At 35.0% G+C, this 22,111-nt stretch overlaps 1 protein-coding gene across 3 annotated transcripts in view; it reads right to left on the bottom strand.

The window, feature by feature from the left end:
• Nucleotides 1-22,111, bottom strand: part of GYS2 (glycogen synthase 2) — an 81,056-nt gene that overhangs the window by 43,662 nt on the left and 15,283 nt on the right. For 2 of the 3 annotated variants that reach the window (XM_074194303.1, XM_074194301.1), the window contains exons 2-5: nucleotides 20,154-20,335; nucleotides 18,544-18,735; nucleotides 13,729-13,911; nucleotides 2,467-2,611 (exon numbers count right to left, since the gene is read on the bottom strand). In XM_074194303.1, the coding sequence (XP_074050404.1) occupies nucleotides 2,467-2,611; nucleotides 13,729-13,911; nucleotides 18,544-18,735; nucleotides 20,154-20,335 (702 nt within the window). The remainder of the gene's footprint in view (nucleotides 1-2,466; nucleotides 2,612-13,728; nucleotides 13,912-18,543; nucleotides 18,736-20,153; nucleotides 20,336-22,111) is intronic. The other variant, XM_074194304.1, reaches the window with a different exon arrangement.

Genomic DNA, 22,111 nt, shown 5'->3' with positions numbered 1-22,111 from the left:
ATGAAGGATGTTCAGAGAAGAGAAGGCTAATGAAAGAGCTTAAATATAGGATTCAAGAGAATAAAGAGGAGCCAGTTAAGGAAAAAAGGAAGAAACAGTCAGAGTCTTAAGGTGAACCATTCACAGAAGTCAAGGAAGAGATATCTTCAAGAAGAATACTGGAAACAAATACTTTATATAGGTTTAAAAGGATGAAAGACTGAGGAAAAGAGAAAATTATAGATCTGATAATAGGGTAGGCATTAGTGAGCTTAGAGTAAGCTCCAATAATAACAATAACAATTATGGTAGTAACATATTAATAAAGTGTTTCAAAGTACTTTTTCCTATATAGCATATCACCCAACATTCAAGTTAAGTTAGATGGAATCCGGATGAAAGGGCAATTGGAGAAGAAGAAAGTAAGTTATTTGAGAGTAGGGACTGTCTCATTCTCAGACCTTTCATCATGTCAGAGACATAGTAGGTTATTGATGCAAATTGACAGGCTGTAGTCAAGTCAATGAACATTTAGTCTATGTTAGACATTGTGCTAAGCCCTGAGAATACAAAGAAAGGTAAAAAATATTTTGTCCCTGCTTTTAAGGAACTCACTACCTAATGGGGAGGAAACATGCAAACTATTATATACAAATATGTACTAACTAAACTGAAGAAAATCTCAAAGGGAAGGCACTAGCATTAAGGGGTGGGGTCAGCAAAGTTTTCTTCAAGAAATTGGATTTTAGTTGAAACTTGAAGGCAACCAGAGTAATCAAGGATCTGACACAAGGAAGGAGAACATCCTAAGTATGGGGGGGGCGGGTATCAGTGAAAAGGTATGGAGTTAGAAGGAGGGATTATGTTTAAAGAATAGCAGAGGAGACAGATTCTTGTCACTGGATTTTAGTTCATGTGGAAGAGAGTAAAGCATAAGAAGAGGAAGTAGGAAGTAGGAAGAAGCAGGGATAGTGTTCTCACAGTAATGTATTTTAAAAATTGATCTTAATTTCCATTTTTTCCAAGTGGAGATCCAGGCTTATGATTCCTTAAATAGAATTTTCTGGCATTGTGACAACTCACTTCAGACCATGGATCATTTGAACTATGATTTCCAATCCAAACCAATAATTATTGTTTAAGTATCTACATTGTGATAGACACTGTGTTGAAATAATTAAAAAGAATAAAAAGACAGTCCCTACTCTCAAAGAGATTATAATCTAAAGAATGAATGAATTCTAATAATTTCTATTATATGTTGCAGAAAAAATTTATGTATATCATGTGTGTAACTGAGGGACAACATCAAAAGTTTACTGAAAAAAAGAGATAAGGCAATTCCAAAATAAGAATACAATATAATGAAAAAGAGTACAAGTATTGCATTAATATCCATGAGATATTTTAAAAAAAAGAAGAGGAAGTGTTGCAGAGTGAACTATGAAGGATTTATTGAAAAACATGAACCAAAATTAAATAAAATGAGAAAGTGTAGAGATGCTGTGATCTGTCTGGGGAGAGAGCACCCATGTGCATGAGTTCACAAATGCATCTAAAAGTCTTAAGTTAATGATAATTTATATATATATATATATATATATATATATATTTGGAATGGTATTTGATATGGTATAAGTATAAATATATAGTATAAATGGGGCAGTGAAGTGGTTCAATGGAGAGAGTGTCATACTTATAGTCAGGAAGACCTGAGTTCAAATCCATCCTCAGACAAAGATCAACTGTACAACTCTGGATTTAATCCTTTTGCCTCAGTTTCCTGATCTATAAAATGAGTTGGAGGAGGAAATGGAAAACCACCATATTTTCTTTTGCCAAGAAAACTCCCCCAAAATGGGCTCATGAAGGAATCAGACCTAACTGAAATGACTAAAAAACAATGCTATAAAATTGTATTTTGTATAAACTATCACCTATGGTGGATAGAGGGATTTAATAGAAATAATAATGATAATGATTATTATTATAACTGGCATTTAGATAGCATCTTAAGTTTTGTAAAATGTCTTACAAATATCTATTTATCTTCAAAGCAACCCTAGGAAGTGATGCTATTATTATCTCTATTTTACACATAAAAAGAGGGGTAAAAAATATTTTGTCCCTGCTTTTAAGGAGCTCACTACCTAATGGAGGAAGAAACATGCAAACTATTATATACAGTTAAATACGTACTGACTAAATTGGAGAAAATCTCAAAGGGCAGGAGGTGTTATTAAGGGGGGGGGTCAGTAAAGGTTTCTTTGCAGGCAGAGGTGAAATGACTTGACCAGGTTCTCCCAGTATCTGGGTCTGGCTTTGTGTTTTGATCTCCCTGAAACCAAGCCCAATATTTATCCACTGCACCACCCAGCTGATGCAGAGACAGACCATACTGTCCTTCCTCCCCTTCCCTTCTTTCCTCTACAGCTTTATCCATCACTTTGAGAGTCCAGTGAAAAATCATGATGATGACAATTTTACCAGGCTTTCTTTTCAGCATATGTTCAGCTTCTATGGCAGTGATCTCAGAAACTGTGGTGAACACGTGGGCACAATGAACGGAAGCTCGCTCCATGCAGTACCGATGGTATATCTGTCTCTCCCCAGCTTCCTTGTCTATATCAAACTGTTAAAAAAAAAGAGACACATTTGCCTCTGTTGAGGCTTCTACATAAACAGATTAGAACAATTTTTTTCTCATTGCTTTAGTTCCAGGCTGTCTGGCAAGGCAAAAGTGTTTGTGATATTTCAAGGCTTTTCAGAACCATGACTAAGAATTCTTAAACCAGGAAGAAATTTTAATTGGGTGAAGGTGGGAAAGGAGTGGGATTTATAAACCAAGCACCAGTGAGACCCACTCTCATACTGAGGGTTTCAACAAATGAATCTAAACTGCATTTTCTTATTCCAGCACTGAAAATAAAATAAAGCTATTAACACTAATAGAGTTACACATAAAAATCTCCATTTTTATGAAGAAGTTAATGTACCAATCTCTCAGAGAGCTCTTGTCTTCCTAAGGTAGGTTATTCTTTAGCCTGTCCTCTCACCCATCTCTAACAAGTGAATTTTCCTGGTTAAGAATGGGGGCCCAGTAATAGAGAAAGTTGAGTGATAGTAAAAAACTTATTGGTAATGGAATCTTAAGCATAGAGGGGATGGTGGCCTAGGTCAGGTGATGGATCAGGAACAGTTGTGCCAGGCAGTATGGACTGTCAGAGGATCTTAAGTTATGGACATGGTGGGTCAAAGGGAATCAGAGGATAAAGGATGCTCCCTCTCCACACATTGTCACTCTGAAGTGAAGACTCAATCTCTACACTTGATGTGATCTTGAGGTTTCCTATATGAGAATATAGTCAAGCAGGTATGGTTGAATTGAGAGGATATGTCAGCCCCTAACTATGACAAAATGCAAATAAGAATATTCCTATATAAATAAGCAGCTCCATTAAAAAGATTTAGAAACAGACTGAAATGGATAAACTGAGTTCCCAGGCATATTTTGTTATATTACTTTCTAATCTGATTCTAACCTCCTAGCCTGTATTTTTTTCTCCTTAACTGGTTTTCTTCCTTATCTCAATCCTTTTAACTTGTCTTCAAAATAAATGGGTATCAATATAATCTGAATCTATTTTTTGATTCATTATCTCTTATTTGAAATCTATCCCTTCTGCCCCTAAGCAAGAGTCTCATTTTTCACTGGGATCACTGGGATATAGTAACCCTTCTTTATGCAGAATATGGAACTTATATGCTTGAGTATTTAATCAAGGCCTGTAACCCCAAAAGTTGTACAGTGAACAGTGTTTCTTAAATAGTAAAATATGGACAATTGATGGCCTAAACTCTAAAGGAATCTTCCAGATATTTAACATATGGGTTTCTGCATCATTAGCATTTAAATATATTTACCATGCAATTTGAAAATAACATATGGGCATTCTACTCTTCTCTTTCTTCTTACACTCACCCTATATCCCCTCTACATATACATACCCACATACCCACACACTCTTCCACATTTCCCCCTCTCTAGTAGTGGTAATTCCTGCTCCATGAAATCACATTGAAAACCGCTAAGCAAATTTAATCATATACAGAAAAAGGAATCTTAATTGGAATGAAATCAAAGATGCAATTCTTGAAGGTTCAGTAAAATCAGGGGTTTTGAACCTGAGATCTCTATTTTTAAAAAATATACTCTGATAACTGTATATCAATATAATTTGTTTCCTTTAAAATTCTATGTATTTTATTTGATGACTGAAATCACTGCCATAATTTTGAGGCATTCTTAAGCTTTTCCAAACTGGCAAGGGGGTTTGAAATTAAAAAAAAGAACTACAAAAATTATTTCTTTACTTCCTATTTTAAATATTTAATAGAAAACTGACATATAATACTAAAACTCTATAGCTGCCTAGAACATTCATTTTCCACACTTAAAAATAAAGAAATTGGACTATTTCTTTCCCTTGGGACTCATAACGTTTGACTATATCTCATAAACACTGGAGGCTAAAATTCAACTCAGCATAAGAAGTAATAATCATTAATATTATTTCACAGAAATAAAATAATTTTTCTAAGTTTATGACTTGTACTTTATACTTCATTAAATTATTTATAGAGCCTTTTAATATTAGCTAATCACATAGCAATAAACTGTTAGATCTTACGCCTACTTTCCAATTAGCCTTAAAAGGCTACAAAAAATTAACTTTCATTTGTGTTTGAGTGACAATTCTCTTAGGTGATAGCAATATAAAAAGTTAATTTGTCATGGCAGATGCTATTAAACTCTGCTGCTATCTATTTATCACTCTCTAACAAGATCCCTTCTCTAATTTTGTTATAAAGTTTTGCCTGGTAATGCAATGAGGTCACAGGCTGATAGAACTGCAAGGATACAGAAGATCAAGTTTCTTGCTGATGGTCACATGGCATGATAGGTATTAAGAACTCATCTTTAAAGTAAAAGTAATCTCCCCTGCTCTACTTACCTGAATGAGTTTGCTTTAAGAACCAAAGTTCATAATAGAAATGAAAATAATTTGTAAAATATAAATTACTATTAAGGTGTTATAAAATTATTTTTTAAAGTAACATTTTTAACATTATAGTTGTTCTCTAGACTTTAAGCTTGGTCTAGTTCTCAGTGACATTTTTGGAGAGCAGGAGAGAGAATTCCTATCTCATCTATAAGGAACTGTCATTTCTAGTATGCTCTTGGCCTTTATTGGGCCAATTGGGTCTAATCTCTCATTTCACTTTTGTAATCTCAAAATTTTTAAGTGGAAGAGGAAAGTAAACTTCACATAAATTCTCAAATTTATGAGACTATGAGTTACACACACACACACACACACACACACGGAGTCTCTACCTCTGAATTCAGAGGTGGGAATAAAAAAATCAGGAAAACAGGGAAAGACATAATTATGCTAAATTTGTAGATGAAACAACATATATCACTGGATTGACTCTGATCATTCCTACAATGTAGAGCCATCACCAGGAGTATGGTAATTAGGATAGGCAATGAGGACTTTGATTTAGGACACCAAAAGTTCTTTTCCAGGTCTGCACTGTTGTGCAGGTATGTAGTGCAACCATCTCTGACCCCTTATATGGTCCTATGTTACCTGTTTCTTTTCCTCCTTCTAGAATTTGTGGTCTCAGCTTGATTCCACTTAACTAGAAAACCTGCAATTGGTGGCCTCAGAAAATGTCAAAATGTATAGGTTAAAAATGAGCTATGAGTATTTCTTTGAGGGGAATTTTCCCCTAGCCTTGACCAGCTTTGGTTCTTCCCTGAAGTCCCTTCTCAGCAGTAGTATCATAGGGCCTCTACCTTCAAGAAACACCCTGGCATCTTTGCCTCCCTATCATAGGACAATCTCATGATCTCTCTGAGGTTCCCCCCATTTCTGCTGGTTTTCTTCAATGTAATTTGCAGTAAGTGCCAAGATTCTTAGTTCAATTTCTATCAGAATGAATGGAAGTGTCCTCTTTCTTGTCTGATAGATAAATATCAGTTAAAAATATCTCTTCCATTTAGTGACTCAGGGAGTAGAATTTTTAATGTTCGTGGGTACATGGAGGTGGAGAGTCAATCTATCTCTTAATTTATCAGCACATATTCGGTCCCTGGGTAGGAACTGTTGCTTATAAAAAGGTAGTGCTCTTGAGTTGAAATGTCATGAATCATATTTATTTACTATCTGAGTGGTTTACTAGAATGTTTCAAATGCAGGTATATAAAAAAATCTTGAACCAACAACAATCTGGCTCTACTCTTAACCCTCCTGATAAGGGTGAGATTGCCCCTCAACATAGGTCATATCAGTTTCTCTCCTTGGGGGGATAGGATTATCCAATCATCATGTACATCGGTATTTTAACACTTTTAGAATAGTGATAGATAATCTTAGATTCTGTGTACATATATTATTTTAAATTTCAGGGGGTATAACATATATTCAAAATATAGTTATTATTTGAGATAATCTGCCTTACCAGGCTTCAGTTGCTTTTTAAATAACAAATTTTACTATTCTTTAAAACAAAATTTATTGTCAATTAGTGATTTTAAATCGACATTTCTTATTGTTAGTTGTGTTTGACTCTTTGTGATCCCTTGGATCATAGCATGCCAATACTGTTCATGGGGTTTTCTTGGCAAAGACAGTGGAGTGGTTCACTCCATTATTTCTAGGCATACAGAGATTTCATGATTTGACCAGGGTTATGCAGCTCATAAGTATCTGAGGATGAATTTGAATTCAGGTGTTCTTGACTCCAAGTCCATACATCCATTCATCCACCCACCTGTCTATAGCTATAATTTGTAAATTCTGAACCATATTGGATTTCGTGGGTTTATACATCTGTAAATAGAGATGCTTTAGACAAAATGATATACAGGCTTTATTTTAGCTATTAAAAACTTATATAAAATAATAATTTTGCCTCACATATTGTTTATCCCTTGCTGAATACAAACCTTTTGGAGGTAAAATTTACTACAGTTCAAATTCTTTTAAGTTTCCTCTTGTTAGACATATTTTTCTGGCTCAAAAAATTGAATTATACATAACTAATTATTTTGGGGGCCATAAAATATATTTTTTATTCATCATAGCTACAACTTTGAATAAAAATCAGAAAATTTCATTTAAAAATTTAATAAAACTTTTATTAAAATATGTCTATGATTTGAGGCATTTCTCAGTGTAGATGCAATAAATACCATTAGAATTATATTATGCTTTTGAAAAAACATACCCATATATGATGTGTATTTGTTTCATATTATTATTTATTAGTGTATTCTCCTGGATTTAAGCTCTATTTTAGATGATTCGTAGAAGAGCATCATATAAGAAATGAGATCTATGGATTTTTTTTAATAGAAATTAATGGTGTCAAAGAATGAGCAGTTTGGTTTCCTTTTGTAGGACTTTTGATTGTCATCACCAATCACACAGAATGAATCCAAAGTATATTAAGCAACCATGGATCTAACTACTTTTGGACAAATTTTTCTTTTTTTTTTTTTTAAGGTTTTTTTTGTAAGGCAAACAGGGTTAAGTGGCTTGCCCAAGGCCACACAGCTAGGTCATTATTAAGTGTCTGAGACCCGATTTGAACCCAGGTACTCCTGACTCCAGGGCCGGTGCTTTATCCACAATGCCACCTAGCTGCCCCCTTGGACAAAATTTTTAACAGTACTATGTCTAATTTAAAATATTGTTAGCAAGTAATTTAGGTGCCATTTAGTGCAAATGTTCAATATGTGGGAGAAATGATGTGTAAACTTTGGCATAGAAGTCCTTCAAGAGTTAGGGAATTTACTTCTTCCATGGTGGAAACAGAGGCAGCTCCATTTTGGTATTCTGTGTAGTATTAGAAAGGATCTGTTCCTAAGAGCAGAAGGGTGGTCTTACTTTGAATAGAGCAAATATAGTTATTATATTCTCTGAAGCTCTTTCTATTTTAGTGAGTGTAGGTCAGGTTAGGCTTGTAGTTGGAATAGTTAGGTGAGAAAAAAGTTAATAGGTCTCATTTAATCAATTGTTGAGAGGCAACTGGATGACTCAGTTTCAGTGGATGGAGTATTGAGTGTGGAATCAGGAAGATGTGAGTTCAATTGTGACACTGGACACTTTAGTTAGCTGTGTGACCCTAGGCATGTCACTTAACCCAATTTGCCTCAGTTTCTTTATCTATAAAATGATCTGGAGAAGGAAATGGCAAAGTACTCCAGTATCTTTGCCAATAACCACCCCCCCCAAAAGGGGATCCCAAGGAATCAGAAAAGAATGAACAACAACAATTTAAATTATTGAGAAGTAATGTGCTATAATAAATACAGCCCTGGAAGTCACTGGATTGGGAATCAAAAGAACTGAATTCTAGTTTCTGACCCTGCCAGTGATTAGTTTGTGACTTGGTTCAATTCATTTCTTTCAGGGAACTCAGTTTCTTTCTCCATCTTTGAAACAAATGATTTGGAATAGATAGATAGATAGATAGATAGATAGATAGATAGATAGATAGATAGATAGATAGATAGATAGATCGATCGATCTTGGGTGACTTTAAACTCTACTACTTTGAATCCTATGTTGAGAATAGCTATTTGGAGTTGTTTTGAGCAGGCACTTGACCAGGTGAGGATAAAGTAGATATCAGAAAATTTGAGTTGATGATAAGGTGAGATCATTTCTGGAACTAAATTGGGCTAGGCTTAATATAGAAAAGGAAGCATGGATTCCTCCCAAGAACAGTGTAGCAAGGCCAGGTCATATTTAGAAAATAATTCATGTGAAGCAGATGATTGAACTGATAGATGTTAGAATTACAAAAGCTGGGTGAATAGAAAAGCAAGAGGCCTCTGCTTTGCCTTGGCCAATGAAAGAAAGTTGTACAACAGACCATGATTTCATAAGGTACCTTAAGTTTTACTAGTTGAATAATTGGGAAAGTCCTTAAACTTTCTGAAGCCCACTTTCCAAATCTGCAAAATTGACAATAAAAATTACATTACCTATGTCACAGGATTTTATGTGACAAACCCATAAAGTTTTTGTGGATAATTGCTCTTATATTTGGCTTACAATTCCATGGAACAGTTAAGTACCATGATCTAGCATGGGAGTTTGGGATTTAAAAATTGTGTGACCCTGGGAAAGCAATTTAACTTCTCTGGGATGCAATTTCCTGATCTGTAAAATGTGTACAGGGCTGGGGTGGATTCCCTTTCAGCTTTAATTTTTCAATCCTAAGTTGCCAAAAGGCATCTTTAGTTTTGACAAAATTTCTCAACAACTGGAGACATAGAGAATTGTGAGGGGCTGCCTGCAGTGGTTTATTCCATACTTGTAGTCTTCAAACAAAGGTTATACAACCACTTTTAATACATTGTAGTTCATTATTTAGTACATTGTAGAGGGAATCCATGCTCAGGTGTGGGTTGGACTAGATGGCCTATGAGGTTCTTTTGAATTCTGAGAATCTATGACACTGTGAAGAAATCATGGACTTCTAGGACTGCCCTTGAAGAATTGTAACTGCTCCCCCCCCCACACACACACACACTTTTCAGCTTCTTTATATGTATTGTATTTCTCCATTAGATTATAAACTTCTCAAGGGAATGGACTTTTCTGCTTATCTTTGTATCCTTATAGTACTTAGAACATTAATTGGCACCTAATAGGGGCTTAATAAATGTTTATTGATTGACTGAATGAAGGTGTGGTTCTGTTGCTTGTCAGTCATGTCCAACTCCTACTTGCATCCTTTGTTCATGGTTTTCTTTGCAAAGATTCTGGAGTGATTTCCCATTTCCTTCTCCAGTATGTCCCTATTTTACCGATGAGGAACTGAGGCAAAAAAGGTATTAAGTGACTTGCCTTTACATAGTTAAATGTTTGAGGCCAGAATTGAACTCAGATCTTCCTGACTCAAAGTCTGGTACTCTACTGCATCACCTGACTCCCCAAGGGGAATCTCTATTTGGGCATAAGCAGTATGAAGCTTGGTTGGAAATGGAAAGTCAGAATCAAGAGCACAGTGGTTTAAGGATGCTACTGTCTCTGCTCACTCTGTAATCCCCATCTTTTAATCTGGAAATTCATTTACTCCATATACATTCAAGACAATAGATTATACAAGCAAAATAAATATCAAGATGTTTCTTGCTGTAGAGATATTCATAAATCATCATGATGGGGGATAAAGATGAAAAAGTGCCCCCCCCATTTGTCTTAGCAAATTCACAAGTGTGAAGTATCTCTGATAAAGGTTTCACTTCTCAAATATAGAAACCAAGTCAAATTTATAAAGATACAAGTCATTCCCCAAATGATAAATAGTCAAAAAATATGAGCAGAAAATTTTCAGATGAAGAAATCAAAGTTATCCATATTTATAAAAAATGTTCTAAATCACTATTGATCATAAAAATGCACATGAAAACAATTTTGACATACCACTTCACACATATCAGAGAGGCTTATTAGCCTGATATGTCTTATTAGACAAATAAGGAAAATATTGGAGGGAATGTAGAAAAACTGGAACATTAATACACTGTTGATGGAGTTGTGAATTGAACCAAGCATTTGGAAGAAAAATGTGGAACTATGCCCAAGGGCTATAAGTTTGTGTGCATACCCTTTGAACCAGCAATACCACTGCTAGGTCTTTATCCCAAAGATATCCAAAAAAAGGAAAAGGACTTATTTGTACAAAAATATTTATATCAGCTCTTTTTGTGGGTCTAAGAGTTGGAAATCAAATGAATGTCCATCAACAAATGATTAAACAAGCTGTAGTATATGACTGAAATAGAATATTATTGTGCTAAAAGAAATGACACATAGAATAATTTCAGAAAAATCTAGAAAGACTACAGGAAGTGAAGCATAGTGAAGTGAACAAAACCAGGAAAACATTTTACAGCAATATTGTTCATTGAAGAATTGTGAATGATTAAGCTATTCTTGGTAAGACAATGATCCAAGACAATCCCAAACGATACTTTCTGACTCCAGAAAAAGAAGTGATAATGATTAAATACAAACTGAAGCATGCTATTTTTCACTTTCATTCCCCTCCCCCATCTCAGGGAATAAGGAGGAGAATGAAGGAGAGAAAGATAGTCTATGAAACTCAAAAAATTTAAAAATCTTTTTTTGAATTGGAAAAAGTTCATAAGACAATGCTTCCTTAAATGCTAGACTTTTATGAAATTTGTGAGGTGATGTCAATGTTCCCAGGAAGAGACAAATTTTTAATCAGTTTCTAGTACCTCTTAAAAAACATAAAATTAATTCTTGTGTTTATCTATTATCATATCTTTATCTTCTTAATCAACTTAACTAGGATATTGGGGCTGTTTCAGTTTCCCACAAAGGGAAACCAAACTATAAACTAGTTAGCAGCACTAGTATTTTTTAAATGTCAGTATAGGGGCAGCTAGGTGGCACAGTGGATAGATCACAGGCCTTAGAGTCAGGAGGACCTAAATTCACATTTGACCTCAGACACTTAATAATTGCCTAGCTTGTGTGACCTTGGACAAGTCACTCTTGCAAAAACCAAAAAGAAAAACAACCCAATAAAATGTCAGCATATATCACTTTGATGCTCTTCTTTTTGTCACCTAAAATATAATTTAAGCCCATTATAGTAACTCTTATCTTTTGCACAGTACCATTTTTATTCCACGACAAATAATTATAGTAGCATAAATTAAGTAATATGAAATAAATAACTACAAGTTTATTTTGTTTCCCAAAAGAATGAAATAATAATATGAATGTTCTCTATTCCATCTACATTGAGAAAAAGAATTTCTGAAGGGAAAGAAATTAAGGAGGTCCAAGGTATACTTTGAATTAGTATTTATTGTTATTATATTATTTACCATACTATGGTCAATTTTAAAAGAAAAAATTTCCAGTGCCCTTCAGATATTTTGTCTCACACAAAAGTCAGATAAGTCCACCAGGCTTGTCATAGATCACTGGTTTGACCTTAGTAAATACCTTCTAGAAAGCAGTTAGAAAATTCTCTGAAGACTTTGCTGCCTATCAAATTCCTTAATGAGAATATTTTAAATGAATTGCTTATGTTTATCATCTGGCCTTTGTGTCAATTTGACCTTTTTTTATTCAAGGAAGCTGTCACTGATTTCTTCATGAATACTAAGTTTTGTTTGTATGAACTTTCCTGCATGCTAAATATTGTTGAAATGAAAATGCCACTTTTCATTCTCATCATCAAAACATGTTCCCATACACTAACAACAAAACAAACCTGTATTCTATTTCATAGAACCATAAGCTATTAGTACTAGAAAGGATCTTGATGTTCATCTAGTACAACTTCCATATTTGACAGGTGAGAAAATCTATGCATCAGAGATGAGATCATTTACTCATTAGTTATTAGGAAATTTAAGATTGGAACCATATAGATTGTTACTTTGAAGAACTAAATAAATTTGCAAAAAGATAAACTATTTAACTGTCTGACTAAAATGGAAGGATGCCAAATGGAATTATAATGGAAAATGGGATTGGGTTCATATTCTAAAGTAAGTAGACATAGAAGTAAGGCCACTGAGGCATGTATTCTATGTCCACCTTGAATTATAGACCAAGTTTCAGTATTTCCTTCCTCCCTTTATCTATATACCATATTTATTGCCAAAAGGCTATGAGGAAACAGTAAGTACTAACCCCCTCCCCCCATCCTATGAAGTCCCAGTCACAGGTCTGAGAAGATAGAGGCTCATACTGAGGAGGAGTTACCTAGAGTCTCATTGATGCCCAGTAGGTAGATAAAGTTGTATAATCAGGACTGGAAGAAGAGAGAAACTCTTACCCAAAATAATTTGGGGGTACTGGAGTAGTTTGCCATTTCTTTCTCCAGTTCATTTTAAAGATGAGGAAACTGAGGCAAATAAGGTTAAGTGACTTGCCCAAGGTTACCAGCTAGTAAATTTCTGGGTTTGAATTTAGGAAAAGTTTTCCTGACTTCAGGCCTTAGCATTCTACCCACTGTGCCACTTAGCTGCTTATATTGAATGCCCCATTGCTGCTCATGATAATGCTATAGCATTATCAATAAAAGTGAGAAGCTGAGAGAATTCTGAAACATTCTCTTCACTGATAGGATAATGATTCCCATCATCATTTCCATTACATTACCAAAAATGGGAGAAGCTAAGGTCACTTTGTAACACTGGGTTCAGAATTACTCTACAAATCATGTTATGATTTCAGTTGTATGGCTCCAAATGATGTTTTCTTTGAAAGAATTGTTTCATGTTTCATGTGCCATTTACTAGAGTCTGATTTCCCAAGAACATCCTAGTTGTGAACACTGATTGCCAAATGACTGGGACTTCATAGAATGGGGGGATTAGTTCTTACTGACTACTTATGGCTTTGGGGGGAAAATATGATATATAGGTAAAAGGAGGAAGGAAATACTGAAACCTGGGCTATAATTCAAGGTGGACATAGTATATTTGCCTCAGTGACTTTAACTCTATGTATACTTACTTTAGAATATGAGCCCAATACCATTTTCCATTATAATTCCATTTGACAACTCTGAAAAATCAGAATCAATAAATCTGACCATTTATCATCAAGAATAAAAAAGAAAGTGGGGAGAGTTGAGAAGGGGAAGGAGAGAACAAGAGGATTCTATTACCTTATCAAGGTGGTTGTAGAAATCAGCATTTGCTGCACAGAGATACCTTCCAAGCAGTGTTGCGTGGGTTGTAAATATTGTGGCAATAGGAAGTTTCCTGGCTCTAGAAAGAATTAGCCCAGTTCCTGCCTGCCATTCATGAAATTGAACGATGACATGTTTATCAACCACATGATCAGTCACCTAACATAGAAGAAAGAAAAAACACTTAAAATTTCTAGTATTTTCACACCTACAGGTTTATATAATTTTATTTGCACAAAAACCTGTTTGTAAATATTCATTGATGTAGATATTACAGAAAATAAATTTGAATAAATTTGAACAAAGAGAGATTTGATGGTGGTACTGTGGAAAGAGTCAGAAAGACCCAGACCCGAGTTTAAATCTGGCCTCAGACATTGTCTGTGTAACCCTGGGCAAGTCACTTAACCTTTTCAGTGTCCTATCTCTAAAATGGGGATAATAATAGTATCTACCTTCTAGGGCTGTTGCAAAGGACAAATGAAATAACTGTAAAGTTCTTAGTATAATGTAAGCTTTATGAATAATAGCTAGTAGTAGTAGCAGTAGGAAGATCACACATTAGTAACAAATCTAGGTCTTCTAACTCCATTAGATCTGACTGTTTCACCAATAACCACTCCTTCCTCCATTTTTATAGTGGAGCTAAAACCATCCTTCATTCTCAGTTTTGACTTGCCACTTATGTAAAGGGAGATGATAGTAAGAGTTGTAATTGCATAACTCCCAATATAATCCAAGAAGTCTTGGACACTGGATGGAGAGTTTAGTTGAATATTAATCTGTAGTGGGATGGGGATGGGGATGATTTGGTTAATCAATTGTATTTTAAGATATTGGTCTCCCCACATAGTGATCAGCAGTTAAGATGATGGGAGGACAGACTGGAAAGAGCAACATAATGAAATGGGGAAAAAAGCATTTGTCCTAGAAACCAGAAATCCTGAGTTCTAGTAATAATCTAAACTTCGTTATCTGTTTTACTTGGGTGATTACTAATCATGTTTTTTGAGTTTCATTTTCCATATTTATAAAGTAAGAAGGTAGGAGTGAAGTCTCTAAGGTTCCTTTAAGTTCTTACCTCAATGGCATGTATGTTAGGACAATCAGACTTAAGAAATCTTTACAGATGAGAAAAAGAAGACCTAAAAAGATTAAGTTTAAGGTCACAGAAATAATAAGCTGTTAAGCCAAAATTTGAACTTTGATCTGATAGCTTTGAAAGGAGCATTCTTTCCACTTTCCCTTCTAACATAATTGGATAGTAATAAATATATACTTCAGAAGAAGAAATAAATAGGGAAAGGGCCCCCTTAGTTCCTCAAAGCACAAGGCGATCTTTTACCAGGGGCAAGATTATCTAAAGCTACATTATTAAATTCAGAGAGTTATTTTCCTATTATGTCTTTGATGGCAGGCTTTCTCCATATTCATTAAATTAACTGATGATTTTCAAGGGAGGATGAGCTTTAGCTAAAGATTTTTTTCAAATTCTTTATTTCCTAGCACAGTACCTTGCTCACAGAGATACTTAATTCATTCTTGTTTTTTAATTGATACATTGGTTAAGGTTACAGAGGTCGTTGAATAAATAGTCTCAGACTCAGGTTCTTATCCTTTCCAGTACTAGCTGTACTTTCACTCATATTCCTGGACTCATTGGTTGTGGTAATAGAGTCAGAAAACTTCTCATTGATGCTTACATTTTTACATTTAAAATGTGAATACATGTACACTGACTACTAGCATTACATCTCCAAACTCTCTCCTACTTTGAGGTTCTTTCTTTTTTAATTATTTTTTTTGCAAGGCAAATGGGGTTAAATGGCTTGCCCAAGGCCACACAGCTAGTTAATTATTAAGTGTCTGAGGCCGGATTTGAACTCAGGTACTCCTGACTCCAGGGCCAGTACTCTATCCACTGAGCCACCTTAGTCATCCCGTGGTTCCTTCAATAAAAATTTAAAAAAAAAAATCCAATCAAGATTCTGTTAGCTATGATCTGCTGATTCCCAAGATACACTCCCCTCTTCCTCACTGGGTTCAGTCTGGCTTACACTTTCTCTCTACTCCAAATCTTGCCCTCATACTATGTATCTTCAATATACATATTGATTCTCCCTCAAACACCCTGCCCCAATCTGTTCATTTTGTATGACAGTACTCCTCCACCCTACCTTAGTCATGCATAGAAATGATGATATCTTTAACATCCACAAATTTTCCACTTTTCTGTTCATGAACTACAAAATTCTTTTTATTCATAATCTTTTATAATTTCATTTTTTCTCTCTACCTTGTAAATCATAAGAACCATATTCTTCATCCTCATGATTACCTTCAATATTTCAGTTTTCTTTGCTCTCTCAGGATTGAACTTCAGTTTCCTTCCTTCACTATCTCATCTTTTTTCTTGGAGTTCCATCTTCTCCTTCACTTTACCTCAGTCAGATGATTTCCCTTTCTTTCTTCTTCTCCCCAGTTCTCCCATGAAGAGGTGGCATCTCTCTTTAAGAAGGCACTGCTATACATGTACTGCTATTCCCTTTTTTTTTTAGGTTTTTGCAAGGCAAATGGGGTTAAGTAGTTTGCCCAAGGCCACACAGCTAGGTAACTATTAAGTGTCTGAAACCGGATTTGAACCCAGGTACTCCTGACTCCAGGGCCGGGGCTTTATACACTGCGCCACCTAGCCACCCCTGCTATTCCCTTTTGATGGCATCTTTTCCCTACAGAATGCTTCAACCCCATTTTCTCAGTAATTTTCAATATTTTCCTGTCCCAGCTGGTGACAAAGATGGCTCACCCTTTTCATATTTCTTATTTCATATTTTGCCTCTTTTCCTAGTTCTCCTACCTGTGCAATTGCTTCTTTTCAATCTCCTTTGCTGGATCTTTCATCTATTAACCTTGATATATACTCCATACTTCTCTCCTTAGCCCTTTTCTCCTTTATACTATTTTTCATGATGATCTCATCACTTTCTATATATTCAATATCTCTGTAGATGATTCAAGTCTAACCTCTCTCTTGATTTTTGGTTTTGCATTTCCAACTGACAACTCATTAGGCCCAAAAGTGAACTTACTACCTTTCCTCCTGTGAGCTTCCTTTTTACTAATTTCCTTATTACTAATGGTAAATACCATTATTCTCATAGTCTCTCAGACTCACAACTTTGGTGTCATTGACTCCTCACTTTAACTTACTTCACATATTCAATCTATTGCAAAATCCTGTGTTTCCTACCTCTGTAACATCCCTTGAATATTTCCCTTTCTCTCCACTCATACAGCCAACATCCTGGTGAAAGCCATCATCACTTCACATCTGTATTATTGCTTGCAATGGCCTTCTGGATGGTCTACTTGCCTCAAGCCTCTCCACTTCAGTATGTTCTCTTTGTTGTTGCTGCTGAGTCATTGCTGAGTGTATATTGTAAAGCTTTAAGTCTGAAATTTTTAAAACTACTAAAGTTCTGAATGAAAAATTATCAACATTATTAAATAGGATATCAAGGCTTTGAATTTAAAGACACAACAAATCATTTCAGTATGCTATATCATCATCATCATCATATCATCATCATCATTGAGTACCATGAATATTTTTTAAAATATCTTATTAACACAACTTTCAAAAATTAAAAAATAGTATTAAAATATTAAATGTATAGACTTGCTTTTGATAATTTAAGAAAATAGCATTTTGTTGCTGGCATTTTTTTCCAGATCTGTTATTTCATTGGTCTAATGAAGGTGGTATGATGCCTCTTTCCACTGTTGCAGATGGGCAATTCATCTGTAACAATGTGTTCAATAGTAGTGCCTTCTTAAAGAGAGATGCCTCCTCTTCATGTGAGAACTGGGGAGAAGACAGAAAGGGAAATCATCTGAGTGAGTTTGATAGTGAACAATGTGTTCAATGCCTGGGGCATTGAAAGTTTAAGTGATTTGACCAGGCTCATTTTTTTCCCCCAAGGCAATGGGATTAAGTGATTTGTACAAGATCACACAGCTAGGTAATTATTAAGTGTCTGAGGTTGAATTTGAACTCAGGTCCTCCTGACTCCAGGACTGGTGCTTTATCTAGCTGCCCCAATGGCTCATCTTTGTAGTAACTGATCTTCCTAATTCCAAGGTCAGTTCTCAGTTCACTAATCTGGTTTGCCTCTTTGATAACTTAATAGATAACTGCAGGATTAACACATCTGATTGTCCTTTACTGTGTGGGAAGATTTATATCAGTAAAATATTGACCAAGAATGTTTTTAAAAAATACCAATGAGCTAGCAGTCCTAGAAAAATTTAAAATACTGGTTTGGTTTTCATATATGTAGTTTTCTAAAATCAAGAGAAAGATTAGATATAAATGCATGATATTTCTGTTTGGAGCTATGTTCCAGAAACTAATATTTAGACCAGTTAAAATCATTTTCTTGGATTCCTTTGAAAAAATCAGTCAATAACTGCATAATCACTTAATTTGCTTAACCTAAAAAGAACAGAATTTCAGTGTAGGGGGGATCTTAGAAATCATTTAATTTAACCCCTTCATTTAATAAATGAAAGCTATAGAGAGAATGATTTGCCCAGAGTAATATCATGAGTTAGTGGTAAAGCAAAGACTAGAAATCATGTCCCCCAACCACTAACCCAATTTCTATTACTGCCAGCTTCCTCTTACACCATGTACCTCTTGTGAAATTGTTCTTATGCACCAATCTACTGTGTTTGAAAATGAAAGCAGTTTCGTTACACTTCTGGAATATTGCTATCTGAAAGTAATACCTCCTTTAAGAACCAGGCAGTTAATGACCCAAATATAAGCATATCGTTAGCTTCCCGGTCATGGTAAGGGATTCCTACGTGGCATGCCTCCCAGAGGTCTCCTTTCCACCTGTCCAAATTCCAAGCAGAATATCCTATGTCAAACAGCACCACATAAGGGCTCCCTTCTATGAGCCATCTTCCAAAATGAACCTGTTCATTATTCAAGTAAGAAAAACTTGTGATTAATGAATCAATATAACTTTTGCTGAGTAGAAAATTGTTTTCTAAGTTGAAAAGAAAGCTGTAGAGAACATTTTTTACACCTGATTGAAATACTATAGAAAAAGGCAACTTTAATGAGCTGTGCTGATTACGTATTCATCTATAATATTCAAGTTCAATTCATGCATTAAATTAGATAAATGTTCATTTTCCTCTGAGCATCCCAAAGTATATATTGCTCATAGGCAATTGCACCTATCTTGAAGGACTCCCCCTCTCCTCTGATTTATATAAATTCTATTTTTTTTCCAGATTCTACTTGGTCCCAGAACTTAAATTTGAGAACCTTCTTCCCTTATCCCCCCCCCCCCCCCACCCACCACTCCAGTTTTGATATGGTTGCTTTAGGCCACAGTGGTGTTGCCTTTCTCTGAAGTCCTATAACACATTGTCAGTACTGACATTTAATATTTACTTCTTTGTACAAAAGAAGATAAATGACAATATTTGTCCTAGATTCTCAGTTAGACAGCCTAGAATGCTTTGTACCCAGAAAATATTTGTTCCTGTCATTTCTGATGATATGCTCATAAATCAATGAAGAACATGAAGAAAAATCTCAAGAGAATAGAATAGTTCCTGTTTAATCTTTCAGACTTTCATTATTATAAATTATATTTTTAAAATGAGCAATACTGCCTTTCCCAAAGGACGATTCTGCTGCATGTTTACTAGGAATTTTAGATATGACACAATATAGAAATTGAGTCTAAGTTCATGCTATTATTGCAATTTCATTGTGGACAGGTCAAAAAAGATAGTTTGTTAATATGATTAAATAGATTTTCAAAGGTGTTCTTCCTGGACTTGTTTCAGGTCAGTTCTGTGGTAGTTCATTGGAACAAAATAATATTGGAACAAAATTAAACACTAATAGTTCATTCAAAAGCTAACAAAAGGTCACTTACTTAGCCCTAATGGGAGAAAGATATGCAACAAGGATGACATAGAGGACACCTCAAGTGATTCAGCTAAATTGAGGTCTTTTGTCTGAGTTGTCCATGGTCTTTCACTAGCTAAACATTAAAAGATCTTATGGTTGTTTTACACTTAAGCAACCAGAAGTGATTCAAATACCTGAAGAGTTTAAGCCCCCCAAGCCAGTTAAATTTGAAGGATAGTCTCAGAATCTTTTGGAGAAAAATTATCCTAATTAACATGGAGAAGGAGTTAGTTTATTGCTTCTTCTACAATAAGGGGTGTAAATGTATTCATTTCCTTTAAAATTTTTACTAAATTATTTTTACTAATGTAATATTGAGTAAGTGAAAGGATATTTCCTATGGATCTCAAAATAACACTAAACCAGCTAGATGATTTATTGAACTCTAAGAGAAACATAGTACCTGACACCCATGCAAATTCATTGCATCGACTGCTTTTTTAATTGCAGGGTTTGGAGGCTCACACTCTTCCACTTGAGTCTTCATATTGTGCTCAAAATATGGACCAATCAGACAATAATTTTCTCCCCATTCATCTGCAGTTGTTTTTGCCTTGGTCTGGATTACAGTATAGATGCCACCAACTGTTTAGGAAAGTTTAAAATAGTTTCATTAATTTCAAGTTTAATATTTCATTCTTTCTAATTCAAATGGAGTCATTTGCTGGTTGACATTTAGTTTTAATTTTATTTCAATGAAATGAATCTCTATTAAACTAGTTCCCTAATAAATTCCCTTTTCTGGTTTGCTATAAAAATAATATTGTAAAATGACATTCCACCCCTCCATTTACCTGGAAAATTATTAGGAAGGAGAATACTTCTTTGTAATTGAAAAAAAGAAAGTATGATTAAGTAATCTTTATAGCAAACACTTTCAGGGGCTACAATCACAACTCCCTTACCTGTATTATACCATATGTGATTGAGAGGAATGATTATGAAAAACAATCACTATAAGCATAATATCAGTTTCCCCAAATTATAGGGTCATTTTCTCCAGCTGACCACCAAAACAAAACATGGAACCCTATGGTGGATTCCTCCATTTAACTTAAGTATTAATGGAATTATCTTGATTTTTCTAACCAGTAAATAATAATAAGAATTCATAAATGCCTTTCATGTCTCAGAATGATCTGCAATGTGGCTCAAAACCTGGAAAGCTTGTTATTGGTCACATGCACATAATAAAGGCAGGAATTTGTCAGAATAGTAACTAGGGCAGGACCATTGAAGCTTAGATCCTCTTGATTCCAGGGCCTGTGTTCTGTCCACTGCACCACCTAGCTGCCCCACCCCAGCTGCCCCACCATATTGAAGCTTAGGTAGAGAAATTTTTCCTAAGTATAGAGATCACCCCCCCCAACTCTGACCCTATTAATTTGAGGGGGTCCCTATTGCCTTCATAGGTGAATATAAAATGATCTGGCTGGTATTTAAAACGTTCCATAACCTAACACCTTGCTTTCTTCCCAAATTTTTTATTTTACATTTTATTCTATAAACTTAACAATCTAGCTGCATTTATTTTTGTCAATCCACAATACTCCATTTCCTGATTCTGACCCTGAATCTTTTCACTGACTAGCCATCATGCCTGGAAGGTATATCTTCTTTGTCCATAATTTGTTATCATTTTGTCTCATCTATTAGCATGTGAGCTTCTTGAGGGCAGGGATTGTGCTTTTGCCTTTCTTTTAATCTCCGATACTTAGCAGTTATAATACATACATTAAAAACATTTTTTAAAGATTGACTGACTGTGATCTCCAAAAAGCAATGTACTATCTATGGAGGGACATGAGCTGGCTTAGCCCTGGGTAATGTTGGAAGTGATAGGTGGTGGGGAGGGGTGAAAGAGTTAACTTAGATATTGCTTAAAAAAACCTCAAATACTTGACTCTTTTGGTTCCAGTTGCCAGAACCTCCTCTTTCTTCCCCACCTCCCTGAGCTCTTGCCTAATGCTAGCAACATGCCCCCTTCACTTTGACTCCCAACACACACACACACACACACACACACACACACACACACACACACATATTGCATGGGATTGATGCAACTTAGAGATTGTGAAAACATGGACTTTGGGCAGAAAGTGTTTAAGTACCTCTAAGTTAGAACCTGCACGGTGTTGTGGAAGAAAATCTAGGATTTGGACTTAGGAGATGCCGGTGTCCAATTCCCTTCTTTCGTTATTTGTATAATTTTGATCAAGTCAATCTATCTGAGCTTCGGTTTACTTCTCTTCAAAACTGAGAAAATAATATATATATATATATATATATATATATATATATATATATATGTATATATACACACACACACACATATATATATATATATTATTTACATCA

This window comes from Macrotis lagotis, chromosome 7, assembly GCF_037893015.1.
Source record: "Macrotis lagotis isolate mMagLag1 chromosome 7, bilby.v1.9.chrom.fasta, whole genome shotgun sequence".
Classification (NCBI taxonomy): Eukaryota; Metazoa; Chordata; class Mammalia; order Peramelemorphia; family Peramelidae; genus Macrotis; species Macrotis lagotis.
Note: the sequence above shows the minus strand (reverse complement) of the source record. Positions and strands in the feature narration are given on the sequence as shown.